Below are 16,337 nucleotides of genomic sequence, written 5' to 3'. Positions count from 1 at the left end.
GTTGCAAGGATAAAGTGTAAAAACCCATGTTCATTGGCTTCCAGAAAGAGAAGCCTCTATCATTTTCCTGCACTGGTTGAGATGCTATAGTTTGAGATGCTGTTTGAGGCCCCTCCACAGGCCTCAGTTCTGCTGCCCTTTACCCCAGGCATGACTTTCATCCTGACCCTTGGGAGTCATCTCTTTCACTCTGCCAGGGCAATGGTCTCCCTCCACCAAACTCATCTGGTGGAACAGGAACTTTCAAAAGCATCTTTAAATTTGTATTTATTTCTGAGAGAGAGAGCCAGTGAGTGAGCGGGGAAGGAACACAGAGAGAGAGACACACAGAATCCGAAGCAGGCTCCAGGCTCTGAACTGTCAACACACAGCCTGATGCGGGGCTCGAACTCACACACCGTGAGATCATGACTTGAGCTGAAGTCGGACGCTTAACCGATTCAGCCACCTAGGCGCCCCTCGAGAGAAGTTTTTAAGACCACCACTAGGTGGCGCTCCACCACCCAGCTGCTGCCCTGAGATCACCAAAGTGTGAGTGTATGTTGCCGGTTGGGGCAAGGGGTGGGCAGTGAGATCCTGAGTGATTGGGCTTTTGTGGCCGTGTGTATGTGTCATCTAGGGGTGACATGGCGTTGGAGGTCACATGGGCTCCTCAAGCATTTCTAAATGTGAAACCCATTTCTACCACTCACCCATATTGAGACCTTGAGCCTTCCTCAGCCCCAGTATCGTCATCTGGAAAATGGTGATAATAATATTAGCTCTGGGTGATGCTGTGAGGACAAAAAAAGAATAGGGGGAGTAAGAGAGCATGAGGAAAGTGTCAAGTACAGGCCTTGGAACATAGTAAGTGCTCACCAAACAGCTATTAAGGGACTCTCTTGGTGGTTCTACTGGGAGAATGGGCACACACAGGGTCAGAGCACTTACAGCGGGGAGAAGCGTGCAAACCTGGCTGTGCATGAGCATCTCCTGAGGGTCCTGGTGAGAGGATAGCGAAGGCTGCACCCCAGACCTGGAGAACTGTCACTGTGAAGTGCTCCCCAGCCAGGCATAACTTTGGAGACTGACTACTCCAGTCCCAATCCTCCTTTTGCAGAAGGCACGACCTCCTGTGTATCCTGTCCCTTGTATCCCGGGCAAGGGCAGCAGCCTGAAACACTGGTCAGAACTGGCCCAGTTCTTCCTTAGAAGTTAGAGCTTGGTTGGAAGAAGTGAAGCTCAGAGACTCACCTGCATCCCCAAAGAAGGGAGAGGCCGACTTATTCACATTCTTTCTCACAGAACTCACTGTTGAATAACGATACCATATATTCCATGTTTTGTTATCATAAATCTGAAATGTAGTCCAAGCTGATACCCTTCCCACCTTATAAATGAGGAGACAGAAGTCAGAGTGGAGAGGTGGCTTTTTCCAAGGTCATCTAGCTAAGAGCAGACAAACTCAGACTGGCCTAATGTTCTGGTCTATATACCAGAAGTAGCATGCTTCCAGCCCAAGAACTACTCTAACTTACGATGTGTTTTATTGGTCTTCTGTTGTGTTAATAATTTTTTTAATTTAATTTTTAAATTAAATGAAAAGTTAATAGGTTTCCTAGAGGTTCCTGAAGGTTCCGCAATGTGGAGCTTACACCCTTGAAAGGCAATAATTGACCAGAACGGAGTAGGAGCCATATCCTCTAGGGAGACACTGGTTTCAACACAGTACTGACCACATCACACCCTCTCAATCACCCAGCTGGATTCACTATGTTACCTGCCTGGTCCTGGCGGGCATCTGGACTTGAGACTCCTGCAAAATGCTATGGCCTTTCTGCTGAAATTCAAGTCACAAAAGTCTTCCCTGAGGAACAAAAAATGAGGTGAATGAGGGCTATTAGATTCTTTCCTAGGCACTTAGGGCCAGGGATTGCCAGAGCCAGCCCAGAGACAGGTTAGGTTCCTCCCCGGGGGATGCTCTGGGAAAGCCCCAAGCCTGCTCCCACCTTCACAGATGGGGTTCAGGGAACTCCTCCCAAATCAGAGCCTGCTGGGGACAGACAGATGGAGCCATAAATCACATTACTCATGGTAGATGTGCAAGAAGCTGTTTCTATGTCTCTGTTTGCTGGTGAGCACACTCTGAGAAGGCCTGCCACCCAGTACATCAGGAGCATGGACGCCTGGCAACTCTTATGAATCCATATCCATTATTCTGTCATGTCTTCCCCACCAGGTGAGTGAGATGGCCCGCTGGGACAGTCATGCTACCTTTCACTCATCCAAAACCCTTGACTGAGGTACTACAAGGCAGCAGGGCAGATTCAGACTGCCTGGGTTTGAATTGTGTCTCCTTCCTTCCCCATTGCTGTCCTCAGGCAAATAACCCGTCTCCCCATTCTCTGATCTGTAAAATATAGCCAATAACAGTTCCTACCTTGTAGGGTTACTAAGATGGTTACCAAAAATATGAGCAAATGCCTTAGTATAGCACTTTATACATACATAGTAAATGCTCAATAAATGTCAGCTGCTATGATTACTGCCACCACTACCAGGTGATAATATTCTTTATATTCTACTGGGGGGAAAGTAGCTTAGGGCACAGCCATCAAACCAAGTTCACAAACTAAAAAGATCATTTCAAATGGCTTGAACAGCTATGGAGAAAAGGAAGAGTAATGAGTGACTAGGGTTGTTACAGAGACCTCTTTGGGAGATGACACGGGAGTTGAGATTTCTTAACCTTGTACTGTTGTTGTTTGGGACTCGACAGTTCTTATTGTGGAGGCTTTCCTGGGCTGTGGGATGTTGAGCAGCATCCCTGCCCTCTATCCACTGGCCCCCAGCCACCACAGTGGGGACAACCAAATATGTCTCCAGGCATTGCCAAATGTCCTCTAGGGGGCAAAAGTGAGCTCTGCTGAGAATCACTGATCTAAAGGATTAAGGGAGAAGAGTATTCTATTCACATGACAGAACAGATGGCTTTGGAGAGATGGACTCTAAACCCAGAGGGCAGTGGAACCTTGACTGGCACTAATCCAGGCACTGGTGATGTTAAACCTGAAGGGAAGCCGGTTCTCCTAGGAAAATGGATCTGCATGTCCAAATCTTTCACACAGAAATACTGCATAAAACACAGACAACTAAATATGGAACAAAGTCTAGGTCTGGAACTCAGATGGTGCAGAAATTCAGCCGGGGATGCGGTTTCCTTACTCTCTTTTGGGCCCACAATCCAGGGTCTGCACATTCAGTCCTTTATTGGAACTTCAAAGAAAACCTGCATCTGAATCCCTGGGAAGCCAGCTAAAAACGCAGATTCTCAGGCCCCACTCCTCTTGGAGATTTCAGGTCATTCTGCAGCTTGCTCACGTTTGAAAATCTCTGGACTGAACTAGATGTCAGCCCTGGCAGGGCCTTTAAAGCCACCTCTATGCTTTTCTTTTTGTTTGTTTTTATTTTGAGAGCGAGATAGTACAAGTGGGGGAGGGGGAGGGAGGGAGGGAGGGAGGGAGAGAGAGAGAGAGAGAGAGAGAGAGAGAGAGAGAGAGAGAGAGAGAAAAGAGAATCCTAGGCAGGCTCCTCACTGTCAGCACAAAGCCCAGTGTGGGGCTTGAACTCACGAACCGTGAGATCATGATCTGAGTCGAAATCAAGAGTCAGATGCTCAACCGACTGAGCCACCCAGGCACCTCAATCATCTCTGTGTTTTTCAAGCTTTCCGAACTACTGCCCAGCATGGGAACTTAGAAAATCTAACACAGAACACCCATGTGTGGGAGAGGTACAAGCGGATCCCTCTGGTTGAAGAAAGGCAGGGGCCCAGGGCCTCTGTGGCTCAGTTTCCCTCTAGTGCTCGAAAACCACCCATCAACTCAACCATCTCTATGGTAACAGGTGGAGAACCTGAAGCCTAAAGACAGAGGCACAGTAAAGTGGGTATTCTTGGTAAACCCAGAATTTGCCTTATTGTCGAGTCCCCGACACCTAGACTAGCTTCCTGCCTTGCCTGACTTGATCATGGCAGATGGAGAGTACTGCCCCCAGCCCAGCCCTGCCTGCCCACACACACGGTTCCCAAACACCTCCTGGGGCTGGACGTCAGCTTCATGCCCTGGGCAGCTCTCCCCACACCTCCCCTTCCTAACTAAAGGCATCCGTGCTTAGTGAGAACCACTCAGCTCCACAGGGACACCAGATCTCCAGGATGGCTCTCCTGCAGGAACCTGGGTGGGTAGAGGGCAGGGCTCTCTTCCTGTCAGAAAAGAGTCTGACACTCTCCATAATTGCAGATATATAGTCCATCCATTCTGTGATACACATATTTTTACGTGTTAACGTTCCTGAAATAAGAGTACACTATTTAATCAGCAGTATCTTAAACACTATGTCATGGCTTAGTTGGTGAGTTTTTCTTGAATTCTCTCACTGGTGCATAAAATAATGGTACATCTTAAAGTAGACCTTGTGTTTGGCTTTGACATGCTTTATGTTGCTTAATCCTCATGAGAACCCTGTGAGGCAAGTGTTCTCACCCCCATTTTAACAGGTGAGAAGACTAAGGCTCAGAACAGTTGAGTCAACTCCCTCCGGACAGCTAGTAAGTGGTTGTGGTGAATTTTACGTGGTAGCTTGGCTAGGCTATGGTGTGTGGCAGTTCAGACACTAATCTAGATGTTGTTGGGAAGGCATTTTGTAGATGTGATTAACATTTAACAATCAGTAGGCCTTAAGTAAAGGAGACTCCTCTCCACGTGGGTGGGCCTCATCCAGCCAGGTGAAGGCTGTTAAGAGCAAAAAACAGGTTTCCTGGAGAAGGAATTCTGCTTCAGAGACTGTAACAGAAATCCTGAGTTTCTGGCTTGCCCTACAGATTTTGGACTCAACTGAAACATCCACTCTTACCCGAATTTCCAGCCTGCTGGCCTGCCCTACAAATTCCTAACTTGTCAGCCCCCACTGTGTGAGCCAATTCCTTAAAATAAATCTCTCTGGGGTGCCTGGGTAGCTCAGTCGGATATACATCCAAATCTTGATTTCGGCTCAGGTCATGATCTCGCAGTTTGAGGGTTTGAACCCCGTGTTGAGCTCTGTGCTGACAGTATGGAGCCTGCTTGGGATTCTTTCTCGTTTGCTCTCTCTCTGCCATTTCCCGGCTCATGCACGCACGTGCCCGTTCTCTCTCAAAAATAAATAAACATTAAAACATAGCAAATAAATAAATCTCTCAGATATGATGGGCTGTTTCTCTGGGGAACCCTGACTACTAGCAGTAGGGCAGGGGTGTTAAGCTCTACTCCGGGTGTCCCCAGAGAGGCCCAGCTCCACCGGAGCCAGTCTTGTAGAGCCCACCCCCCCACAGCCTCTCGGCGGGAGCAGAGACACCGACAGGGCTGGCTGAGAGTCGAAGGCCAGGAAAAGAACGGAGACCAGGAGCAGGTGATCTGTTTATTGCAAGACGCCTTCTTCTGCGTGCTGGGCTGGCTGTGAGGCTCTACTGGGGGGCCCTTCACAAGCCCCAGTCCCAGGCCAGACAGACACAACAACTTGGAATCCAAACCAGTCTCACATAAATAGAAGGAGGTTGGCAAAGGAAAAAGAGAAAAGCAACAAACAAACGCGTAGTCTTCCCACACTCATGTGACACAGCGGCACCGGTGCCTTATTCGCGTTACCTCTTCTTATTCTGCTTCCACACCGAAGCCTTCATCTGCTCTGAAAATCACCTTCGGATCCAATTCAGCAGCACATGGCCGCCTTCCTGATAGTCCCCGAGCCAGTCTCCTGCACTGACGGGCAAATAAGCCAAGAAAACCAAAATGGGTTCTTCTTAAAACAAACAAAAAAAATGTCTCCGTTGTTCTTTACACCTCCCAGTTCTGATGGGTGAACAGTGTATCCCCCCGACTCGGAACAAACCAAAAAAACACAACTAGCACAAGCCATGAGTCAGAATAAAAACATATTGCACATGGTTATGAGAGTCTTCCTGAGGGCCCTCTTGCTGTAGGTGCCCAAACACTGGCTTTCGATCCAACCAATTGCTTGCCTGTATTTATGATATACACCCCTGTCCATGCCCCGCTCCCTGACTCCAGCTGGCACGAAGCAAACATTCCACATTAGTAGCCTTTCCTATTAGCCAAACTCACACACCGTAAGCACCTGGTGGAGCAGGGTTAGGGTTGTTGGTTGTAAACCTCTGTCTACCTTTCAACCACCTTCTCCTCTGGGTGGCTGTCAAAGTTCTACAGGTGAACACAGCATCCAAGATGTGGAATCTTCTTGAACTGAGAGCCTGGGGAGTTGCTCTCCCCAACCACCTGCTTGTTGTTACAAACTGGGTCCGAACCTACAGCCCTTGCATGGGACAGGCAGTGTGGCGATCAACATTTTTTTTCTCCTAAGGAATTTTCAAGTATCGTAAAATCCCTGATACACTATGTAAACAAGATATCTTACTGAACAGAAAGCTAGGTCACTTCAGGAAGCAGCAGCATGTGAGATATCTAAAAGGCCTAATAAGGTTTTAGGTCCGACAACAAAGGCAAGACAGCCGCCCGCCGTGCCTCAGAAGGTCGACGCTTAGGCATACACACACACACAGCTCTTCTGTATGGAGGCAGGGAAAGAGCACCCAATGCAGCACCTGCTGGGGTCCTGAGGATACATCATGCAGTCCCCTTCTTTTTCAGTGTAGCTGCCACTGGCGAGAAGTAAAGAAGTCTTTGATGCTAAAAACCAAACATGCTCATGGACTGGCAGTCTGCATTCAGTTTCCAGTCTCCTGGCCTCTCACCAAGTCTTTCTCAATTCAGGGGGTCCCTCCTCCAGAGGGTGGTGGCCGAGCCATCCCCCTGCACCCCAGCTACATATGTGGAAGACGCTTTCCAGAGGAATGCTCTCGGGGGAGGTTGTCATGGACTGTTTTTCTGGGGGTCAGCTTTATTTAAAAAGAACATGAACCCTCTCCGTTCAAGGGTAACAATGAGGCTCTGTGGGGATGGCCTCCCCACTGCCTCACTCCGCTGAACTCCCCTCACCTGTGTCCTCGTCCTCTGCCCAGGTGGGTCTCCAAGGGCTCCCTGTGTGGCCCAAAGGTGCCCTATCTGTCGAAACAGCCCGTGGGGAACGCGTGGCTTCCGCTGAAGTAGCTGCTTCCATAGGTGGCGGTGAGGCAGTGCCTGGGCTCAGCTGCGATGGCCATCTGCATGCTGAGGGGCGTGGGGAGGGACATGGGACACACGTCCAGGGGCTGGAGGGTGGGGTACAGGGCATGGAGGGAGGAGCCAGAGCCCCCTGAGAGCAGGCTCCCAGAGCGATGAGCCTGCAGCGAGTCCCGATAGGCCAAGCATAGGTCCTGCACGGGGGTCTGAAATGGCGCCAGGGCTGGTGTCGTCGGCTGGCTCAGGGTGGGGTAGGTGGGCGGCTGGAACAGCACCTGGGTGGTGGCAGGGGGCGTGCCAGGCACCATTGCCAAGGCCTGGCTCTTGACCGCAACAGCATCCTTGAAGACATTGTCATAAGCTCTGAAAGGAAAGGACCCGGGTAAGACTTGAGGTCCGAGGCCACAGCAGCAGACACCTGAGTGTGCCCCTCCCTCCCTTGCTAAGTGGGATTCGAGATCTGTGTGCTGTGAGCTCAGGGTGGTACCCAGCCCACACCCACTGCCTGTAGCATTGCCTCCGCTGTCCTCTGACTAAACTCAGGCCTCACACCTACACCTGGATCTGCCTCCTACAGAAAACCCCTTCTGACCCCAGACTCTAGCCTAGCTGTCCCCCAAAGCCTCTGTACTGCCCTATCTCGGCGATCAACCCCCCAGATGATAACTTCTGTGTTACCACCTAGTCCCTTGTGTCGAGCACAAGCTCCAGGGGGAGGGGGCCCTCTGCTCTTGCTCATCACTGCATCCCCGGCATCTGGCACAGGGCCTGGCACTTAGATGAGCACCTCTGCCTTCAAGGCACCTGCAAACAGATCCCAAGCAAGCTGCCCCTGGGGTCTAAGTTTCACCTTCTGGAAAGGGAACCAACAGGTTTATTTCCATAAAAAAAAAAAAAAAAAGCTTCCCATAAAGCTTTTTGAAATAACAAATCTATTAGAGGCTCAGGTAAGACAGGAGCAAAGGGAGGCTGCAGATCTGAGAAGGGGATCATCCCAGAGCCACAACCATGGTGAAGAGGCAGGGCTGGTGGCCAAGAATCTGGGGGCACCTATCTGCACTCAGACCAGACCATACGCTCTGTTTCTGGGCACCTTCTACAAGCAAAGATTTTAAAACAAGGCCCAGAGAGCAGGGCAGACAGTTCACACAGGGATGAGACAAAGGCAGCTACTAGCACAGTTTCCCATATCAGGAGGCTGAGAGGCAGCTCTCCAGGGGCCTGGCCCCATGGTCAGTAGGGCCAGCATCCAGAAGATGCTGCCATATGCTGGGGGGAAGAGGGATGGGCAGCAGCCAGGCTGGGGTTCTCTGTCCTGTCTCCTCCTTGTGGTCACCAGTGAACACCTGCACCTTCAATATCAGTTTCAGGGTGTTGGGTCTGTGCTGCCTCTTTGTACCCTCTGATACACTGAACATGTCCTCACCAAGCTTCCCAGGGACCCTTGCGAGGAAGCCATGCCCTCTTATATAGCTGGCTAAGAGGTCAGCTTTGTGGCCACATCTGATCAAAGTAGGTGATTATAAGTCTCTCAGTGTAATCACCCATAAGACTGACTGGCACACGGGGATTCAGAGCAAACAGCCCAGACACTCAGAAGGGTGTGTCCATCACCTTCTCTTCTCCCCACCTCCTTGACCTTAAAATCACAAATTCAAAGCTACCCAAAATAGGAAGGACCAACTCTGCAAACCTCATTCTATCAGGAGTCACAATGGCCCACTTCCTGTGAGACACTAGCTCGGGGAACTACCCTAACCCTCTGACTTTGAGAGATCGCCTGAGGTGGGTCTCCAGAGCAAGTGCCTCGATTATTTTGGAAACAAAGAAAGATCAGGGATGGAACTTACACCAGCAGGATTTCAATGCATGTGCTGAGATGTTCCAGAGAGTAATTTGAGATCCTCTGTAGGTCTCTGGTCCAGTAGGGGGAAAGCTGAAGGCAAATCCTGGAGGCCCCAACGCAGGCTGCGGCCACCACAGAAGGCTGGAATTTGTAGAAAATATGATCTGAAAGAGAATCACAGAAGTCGGCTTCATAGAGCCTCACTCTGGAGTCCCAGTGGCCCTCCTTCCTGCCTTGTGCTTCCTGAGAACTGGCAGACAAGTAATTAGGTTCAAGGCTGTTCATTGCTGCATACACACACAAGATGAAAAATTAGAAAGAGTATGAAGTTCCATTCCTGAATCTTAAACACCTTGGCTCTCGGTCTGGGATTTCTGGTGTCAGCCTAGAGTAATGATTTTTCAAAATTTCGCCCTAACTTCTGGGGGGCTGCGAGGGGCTTGCTGATGGGCTACAAAGAGAACCACAAAACATGTGTCTCTTCTTTGGCTGTTAGTGGCGAATGACACAGCATTTCAAAAGCTTCTGTTTTGGGGCATGACTACAGGCTACTTATTGATGGTAACAAAGCCTGGCTTACAGTGAGCACCCAATAAAAATTTGTTGAATGAATAAATGGTCACAAATATTTGATATACATAACTAAAACCAGCACCTGACTTAGTTTATGGAGGAATCTTCCCCCACCCTCAGCTTTTCTGACATATGATTGGCAAATAAAAAAACTATGCACATTTAAGGCGTACAACATGATCTTTTGGTATATGTATATGCTGTGAAATGAATCTTAATGTCCTACTAAGATATCTGGCAACATGGCAAAGTCAGGCACTACTTATGTGCAAAGGCAAACTGTTCAAATTTCCACTCTTTGTGTGAATGACACTGGTTATTTGTGCATTATCATTCTGTCTTACATTGTTTATGATTTTTGAGGACTTCCACATTTGCCTGTGAAAGTCTGAGTCAAGGCAGGTGGCATTACAGTTACAGGCACAGTTACAGAGTCAGACGCCTCAGATTCAAATCTTAGCAATGACCTTGGGTAAGTTACTTCACCTCTTGAGCATCAGTTGAGGAAACGGATTGGTGAAACAGGAATAACAGAAGTGATTTTCATGTGGAGTCATTGTGAAATTCAATGACATAATATACACAAAGCACTAAAATAAGGTGCCTGTCAATGGTACATGCTCAATTAATGCCTGATATTGTAATTGTTTATATTGGTTTTTTAAATTTTTTTTTTATGTTTTTATTTTATTTTTGAGACAGAGAGAGACACACGGTGAGAGCAGGGGAGGGGCAGAGATGGAGACAGAACCTGAAACAGGCTCCAGACTCTGAGCTGTCAGTGCAGAACCCGACATGGGGCTTGAACTCACAGACTGCAAGACCATGCCCTGAGCCAAAGTCAGGCGCCCAACCAAGTGAGCCACCCAGGTGCCCCTGTAACTGTTTACATTGTTACTTGGGACCATTTTGGTTTGTGGTGGGTTATTCGGTATTGTATCAACAGTATTTCTGACCTGGTATTTTACCTAGTACCTAGATATTAAGACAATGGGAAGACTGGGATTCACATGAGGTCCCCAAACAGGGTAACTTTATTGCTGAACTTTATTACTAAAACATACCCCCTCCCTCACCCTATCTGTATGACGACTGCTCTTCCAAAATGACCTACTTGCAAATCTGTCCCATTTGGATCACTTGGAATGTTCCAGGTTACTGTAAGAAAAACTACCAGGTGATCAGTAAGTTTGTAGGGTGCCGGCTGCCTGTATGTATATCAGCTGCTTTATTTCTCCTTTACATGGTGTTCGCAGTACTTTGGGAGAATCCTAGCTCCTTCTCTGTGTATCCCCTGAGAAGTGGGAGTGATCTGGGTGGATGGGCCCCGGTCAGCAAGGACTCCCTGGGTGGACACGCCTCTCAGATCCCGGCCTCTCTGTGGGTGGGGAAGGGGCTAACGGGTCCCGACGTCGGGCCGCACCTTGCAGGGTAACCTCTAGGAAGTAGTGGGCATACTCCTTGAGGCACTCTTTGGTCTTGCGGGGGCAGGTGGCGGGCCAGCTGTGGCAGTGCCGGTCCTTCTGGCTGACGGAGGCCGAGAGGTAGTAGTCCAGAAAGTGGGCGGGCGTGGGCAGGCAGAGGTTCCAGCTGAAGGCTTCCAGGAGCAGCAGCTCTGTGCTGAGCAGCTCCTTCTTGGTGAGGGTGAAGTTCTGGCCGTTCAGGACCCTCGTACTGTTTATCTGCTCCAGCTTGGGCACATGGTCTTCCCTGTCCTCGAACTTACCTGCAGGAGAAGCAGACGTTACTGGAAGACAGCACTTGCCTGCACCCAGGAAGCAAAGGCCCACCTCACGGTGCCTGGACAGTGCTGGCACAGAGCACAGAGAGCCAAAAGGCCCCACTGCCAAGCGACTAAAAGCACACATTTTGGATCCGCCAACCCTGCGCTTAAATCCCCAAGTCATCACGTCCAGCTGTGTGATTGTGCACAGGTGACTGTGCACAGAGGCCTTTCTATGCCTCAGTTCCCTCATCTATAAAATGGAACCTAAGGGTTTTGTCAGATACAACGAGAAAATGTACACCACATGTTCAGACCAGCACGTGGAACAAAGAAGGCACTCCACGGCAGTTAGAAACAGCAGTGAGGGCCTGGAGGATGAGGGAGCCCTCTCTCCATTCCTGCCTGGTCCTCACTAACACAATGTCAGGACTGGTCACGGGGTCAGACAGCCACAGTCAGAATGACCTTGCAAATTTGATCCTGTCCCCCCACATGTAGAAAAGCCCCTCAATGGCTCTCCACTGTCCTCAGTACTGGGTTCAAACCCTGTCAATAGCTTTTCAGCTTGGATTCCCTCAGAAACAGTTTGCTTAGGAGGTGAGCCTAGGAAAGACTGGTAAGTGGGAGAAGACAGGAAAGGGAGGAAAGCCAGAAAGGGAACATGATCTTGAAGTTATCCGTACCCCTGTGTTCACTGCAGCATTAATTACAATAGCCAAGACTGAGAAACAACCTGAGTATCCACTGATGGACAGAGAAAACGCGGTATTTATGTACAATAGAATAATATTCAGCCATGCAAAGAAGGAAATCCTGCCATTTGCGACAACATGGATAAACCTTGAGGGCATTATGCTAAGTGAAATAAATCAGGCAGAGAAAGACAAATACTGCATGGTCTCACTTACATGCAGAATCTGAAAAAGCCAAACTCAAAGGTACAAAGAACTGACTGGTGACTACCAGAGGCAGGGATGGCGGAAACTTGTGAAGGGGGTCAAAAGGTACAAACTTCCAGCTATAAATTGGCCCCGGGGATGTAAGGTACAGTATGGTGACTAGTTAACAATGCTGTACTGTGTATTTGACAGCTGCTAAGAGAGATCTTAAAAGTTCTTATCATTAGAAAAACATTTGTAACTGTGTGAGATGATGGATGTCAACTAAACTTACATGCGTACAAAAGGTACATATATCAAATCATTTTTATACACTTGAAAACTAATATGACATTATGTGCCAATTATATCTTAATGCAACTGGGGTGGGGGTAACACTATGGACTTCTGAGGTGAGGCTTTAGAGAGGCCATGCAACTCCCACCTTCTTCCTCCCTTGGAGTGCCATGCTGAGACCATCATGTAAGGAAGCAAGCCTAGCCTGCTGGAGGTGGAGAGGCCACAAGAACAGAGGAACCCAGGTGATAGCCAGCGCCAACTCTCAGACATGAGAACAAGACCATCCAGGACCTTCTAGCCCAGCCCCTCCAGCGCTGTTTGAATGAGCATAGGTGAAACCAGCAGAGGAAACCCCATGCAACCCACATTGCTGTTTTTTTGTTTTGTTTTTTAGTGTTTATTTATTTATTTTTAAGAGAGAAAGAGGAGGGAGGAGCAGAGAGACAGAGGGTGAGAGAGAATCCCAAGCAGGCTCCGGGCTCTGAGCTGGAGCCCCTCCGACATGGGGCTCGAACTCACAAACCAGGAGATCATGCCCTAAGCTGAAGGCTGGTTGCTTATCCGACTGGGCCACTCAGGCTTCCCACATATCACTGTTGTTTAAATCACCAAGTTTAGGGATGATTTGTTTGGCAGGAATAGATAACTGGGATATACTCCTATCCGTGGGCAGTGGCAAAAAGATGTGAAACCCCACAAACAGGCATGTCACACGGCTCAGAAGGTTCCTCTGAAGGAACAATGAGTAAATACTGGAAGATTCTGGAAATAAATGCCATGAAATAAAGCCACATGGAGTTAGATACAAACAAAAATTAAACACGAGTCTTGAGTTATCCTCAAGGGTCAAGGGAACTGAGGTGTTTACAGAACAATCCCCAGTGGTCACCAGTGGTGGAGAGCTCCAGTGGCAGCTCCCACTGGGGAAAGCTCTGCAGGTGGGGCGGCTGCAGGCCCCCCAGCCTAAACCCACCTCACCCTGCAGAAACCACGCACACCTGGCTGAGGCCTCTGTCACTGCACTCTCCGAAAGCCCCGTGCCCCCCTTCCCCATGAGCCTTCATCTACCCAGCGTGGATCACCCTTCCCCTTCCCCTGTTCACTCTGCCAACCTCTCCCCACCCTTCACCCTTGAAAGCCTTCCCCGACCACTGTCCTTGTTCTGGCCAAGCCCCACATCACATGGTGATCCCTGAGGCCTGGCTTTGGTGTGGTCGCCCGTAGCCTCCGAGCCCAGCCTAAGCAGGGGCAGAACACTACTGAGTGAGTGTTGGAAGAGGCGGTGGGGTGGCCCAGCTGAGCTCAGAGAGCATGCAACAAAGGGTCCGCACACCTGTGCACAACTGTGAGTACCCTGTGACCCAGTTCTCACCAGACTTTCATGCTTCTTAGGAGAGATGAGGAAGTAGCCGCTTCAGGCTGCCTTACAGCAGATACAACACATTTCTCAGGAAGGCCTCAAAAAATGTCACCAAGAGGGGCACCTGGGTAGCTCAGTCGGTTAAGTGTCTGACTTTGGCTCAGGTCATGATCTCACAGTTTGGGAGCTGGAGCCCCGTGTCAGGCTCTGTACTGACAGCTCAGAGCCTGGAGACGGCTTCAGAGTCTGTTTCTCCCTCTCTCTGCCCCTCCCCCACTCATGCTCTGTCTCTCTCTCTCTCAACAAACAAACAAAAAAAATGTCAAAAAAAGTGTCACCAAGAAACGAAACATTGGACTCTGGGAAGCCAGTGTCTCTATTTTCTCTGCAAGCTTTAAAAGAGTCCACTAAGTGGGCAAAGTTGGTGTGACGTGAGGCTCTGGTCTTTGATGGGCAGGAACTGAGCAAGTAGAAATATACAAAGCAGCAAAGAGTAGAGACTGATGGCTGACCGGCTCCTATGCAGCTTACAGCCACCCCAGAGCCTCGGCTGCCAGAGCCCTTATCCAGCAGGGCCTAAGCCTGGCATAGCACCGCCTCCACAGCTCACACCTTCCCTGGTCTTGCACACCTGGGCAACTCAGGCAGGACAGGCAAGATCAATGCTGTCCAAGGCGGGAGAGCCTCCTGTATGGCTGGAAATCCTGGGGTGCGGCTGGCTGACCAGGCCTCTCCAGCCCCCATACCCTCCCTAAATGCAGGACCTCTCCTCTGCCTGGGAGTGCTCATCCCTTCACTCACCTTCCTGTGTGTCCTTCAGCGCTCAGTTCAGAGGCCACTGGCTGTCATTAAGGTACTTCTCATGCTCAGATTGCTTAATATCAAGTATTGATATTAATGGCTAGCACCTGACCAATAGGTCATTAATGGGCCTAAGCCCATGAGGACAGGAACCGTGTCTGACCCATTTGCAGCTGTGCCCCCAGGTCCCACCACGGTGCCTGACACAGAGTAGCTGCCCAATGAGTATTCGTTCAAAGAATGAATGGTATTCTCTCTCGTTTTGTTTTGTTTTTTGAGCAGGGGAGGGGGCGAAGTGGAAGAGAGAGAGAGAGAGAGAGAGAATCTTTTTCTTTAAGTTTATTTATTTTGAGAGAGTGAGAGAGGGGCAGAGAGAGAGGGGGAGAGACAGAATTGCAGGCAGGCTCGGTGCTGTCAGTGCAGAGCCCATTGTGGGGCTTGAACCCCACGAATCTGAGATCATGACCCAAGCTAAAACCAAGAGTAGGATGCTTAACTGACTGAGCCACCCAGGCGCCCTGTGAGGGGGGAGAGAGGGAGGGAGGGAAGGCTCCACATTCAGCACAGAGCCCGAGGTGGGACTAGATCTCATGACAATGAGATCATGACCTGGGCTGAAATCAAGAGTCAGACTCTTAACCAATTGACCCACCTAGGTGCCCAGGTACTCTGTTGATAGTTGAATTTAGGGCCATTTAAATTGTTCTCAGATTATCTGTATTCCCTAATTTTTTCTCCCATGATCATATATTCTTTGTACAACTTAAAAAGAAAAAATTTTCTTGCACAATTGTCCAGTTTTACCTGAACCTTATGCCGAACTAAGCCAACACTGTTAGCAGGCACTCAGTAGATACAAGTAGATACAAGTGCTCTTTTCTTCCCCAGGGCAGAAGGTGGCAAGGTGAAGGTCACAGCCTGGCAAAAACATGCATCATACTCAGGGTGGCATTAACACTCTTCCACACCATTTCTGGCAGCCAGCAATCTATTCTAACTGGCAGATGTGCTCAGTGAGATTAGTTTCCTCCCTGCCCTCAGAGCTTTTCAAACCTTTCAGAGCTCTGCCTTTTTCCCAGCCACCAGGCCCAAGAGGATTAGCCTCAAATGGAAGGAGCTATGGATTACTGAAGAAATCTGAATTCACCTGCTCCCCAGGCTGGAGAAGCTTCTTGGGGACCCACCACACTGTGGGCCAGGGCCAGGCAGAGTGGGGTCTGAATCCTCAGAGTTGGCGCTGGACCTAAGAGCACCAAGCTCCACAGGCCGTTTGTTTCCTGTTTAGGAATATGCCCCCCATGGAGATGAAATGGCCACGCAGAATGGGAAGCGCTTCAGTAGTACCCAACACACACACATGGGCAGTCTTTGTGCTGGGTTGGGCACTGGATCCTCCCAGGCAGGTTGCGTTCAGATCCCCAGAAGCTCAGAGAACTTAGCTCCACACATCTAGGAGCGACCTTACAGTCCCTGCTCTTAATTGCTGGCCAGCAGACCCCAGCTTAGCAACTATTCCCAAGCACAATACATTTCACAGCCAGAAAAGATTTTATGAGTTTCCTGGTGTTGCACGTGCCTGGCAGACATTTCCTCCCCTCCTCCCATGACTGTGAGCAGGCCAGCCTTTTGTCCCCATTGCTGCAACCAAGCACCGCCACTCAGCTGCCTGCTCCTTATCGACAAGCTGCACTGACGACAG

At 49.6% G+C, this 16,337-nt stretch overlaps 2 protein-coding genes across 10 annotated transcripts in view; both read right to left on the bottom strand.

Annotated features, from left to right (window-relative positions):
• Positions 1–7,100, bottom strand: part of PWWP2A (PWWP domain containing 2A) — a 127,456-nt gene extending 120,356 nt beyond the window's left edge. Inside the window, exon 1 of one of the 2 annotated variants that reach the window (XM_042993206.1) lies at positions 7,032–7,100. The gene's annotated coding sequence lies outside the window, so the exon portion shown is untranslated. The remainder of the gene's footprint in view (positions 1–7,031) is intronic. The other variant, XM_042993197.1, reaches the window with a different exon arrangement.
• The window catches only part of CCNJL (cyclin J like), an 82,877-nt gene that overhangs the window by 18,888 nt on the left and 47,652 nt on the right, over positions 1–16,337 (bottom strand). For 3 of the 8 annotated variants that reach the window (XM_007077608.3, XM_042993218.1, XM_015535481.2), the window contains 3 exons: positions 10,997–11,299; positions 9,005–9,164; positions 5,424–7,517 (listed from right to left, as the gene is read on the bottom strand). In XM_007077608.3, coding sequence (XP_007077670.1) covers positions 7,094–7,517; positions 9,005–9,164; positions 10,997–11,299 — 887 coding nt within the window. In that variant the 3' untranslated portion in view covers positions 5,424–7,093. Of the gene's footprint in view, positions 1–402; positions 1,847–5,423; positions 7,518–9,004; positions 9,165–10,996; positions 11,300–16,337 lie in introns of those variants that run through there. The other 5 variants (XR_006220249.1, XR_006220242.1, XR_006220241.1 and 2 more) reach the window with 5 other exon arrangements.

Source organism: Panthera tigris, chromosome A1 (genome assembly GCF_018350195.1).
Source record: "Panthera tigris isolate Pti1 chromosome A1, P.tigris_Pti1_mat1.1, whole genome shotgun sequence".
NCBI classification, from domain to species: Eukaryota; Metazoa; Chordata; class Mammalia; order Carnivora; family Felidae; genus Panthera; species Panthera tigris.
This window is presented reverse-complemented; position numbering and strand designations above follow the sequence as displayed.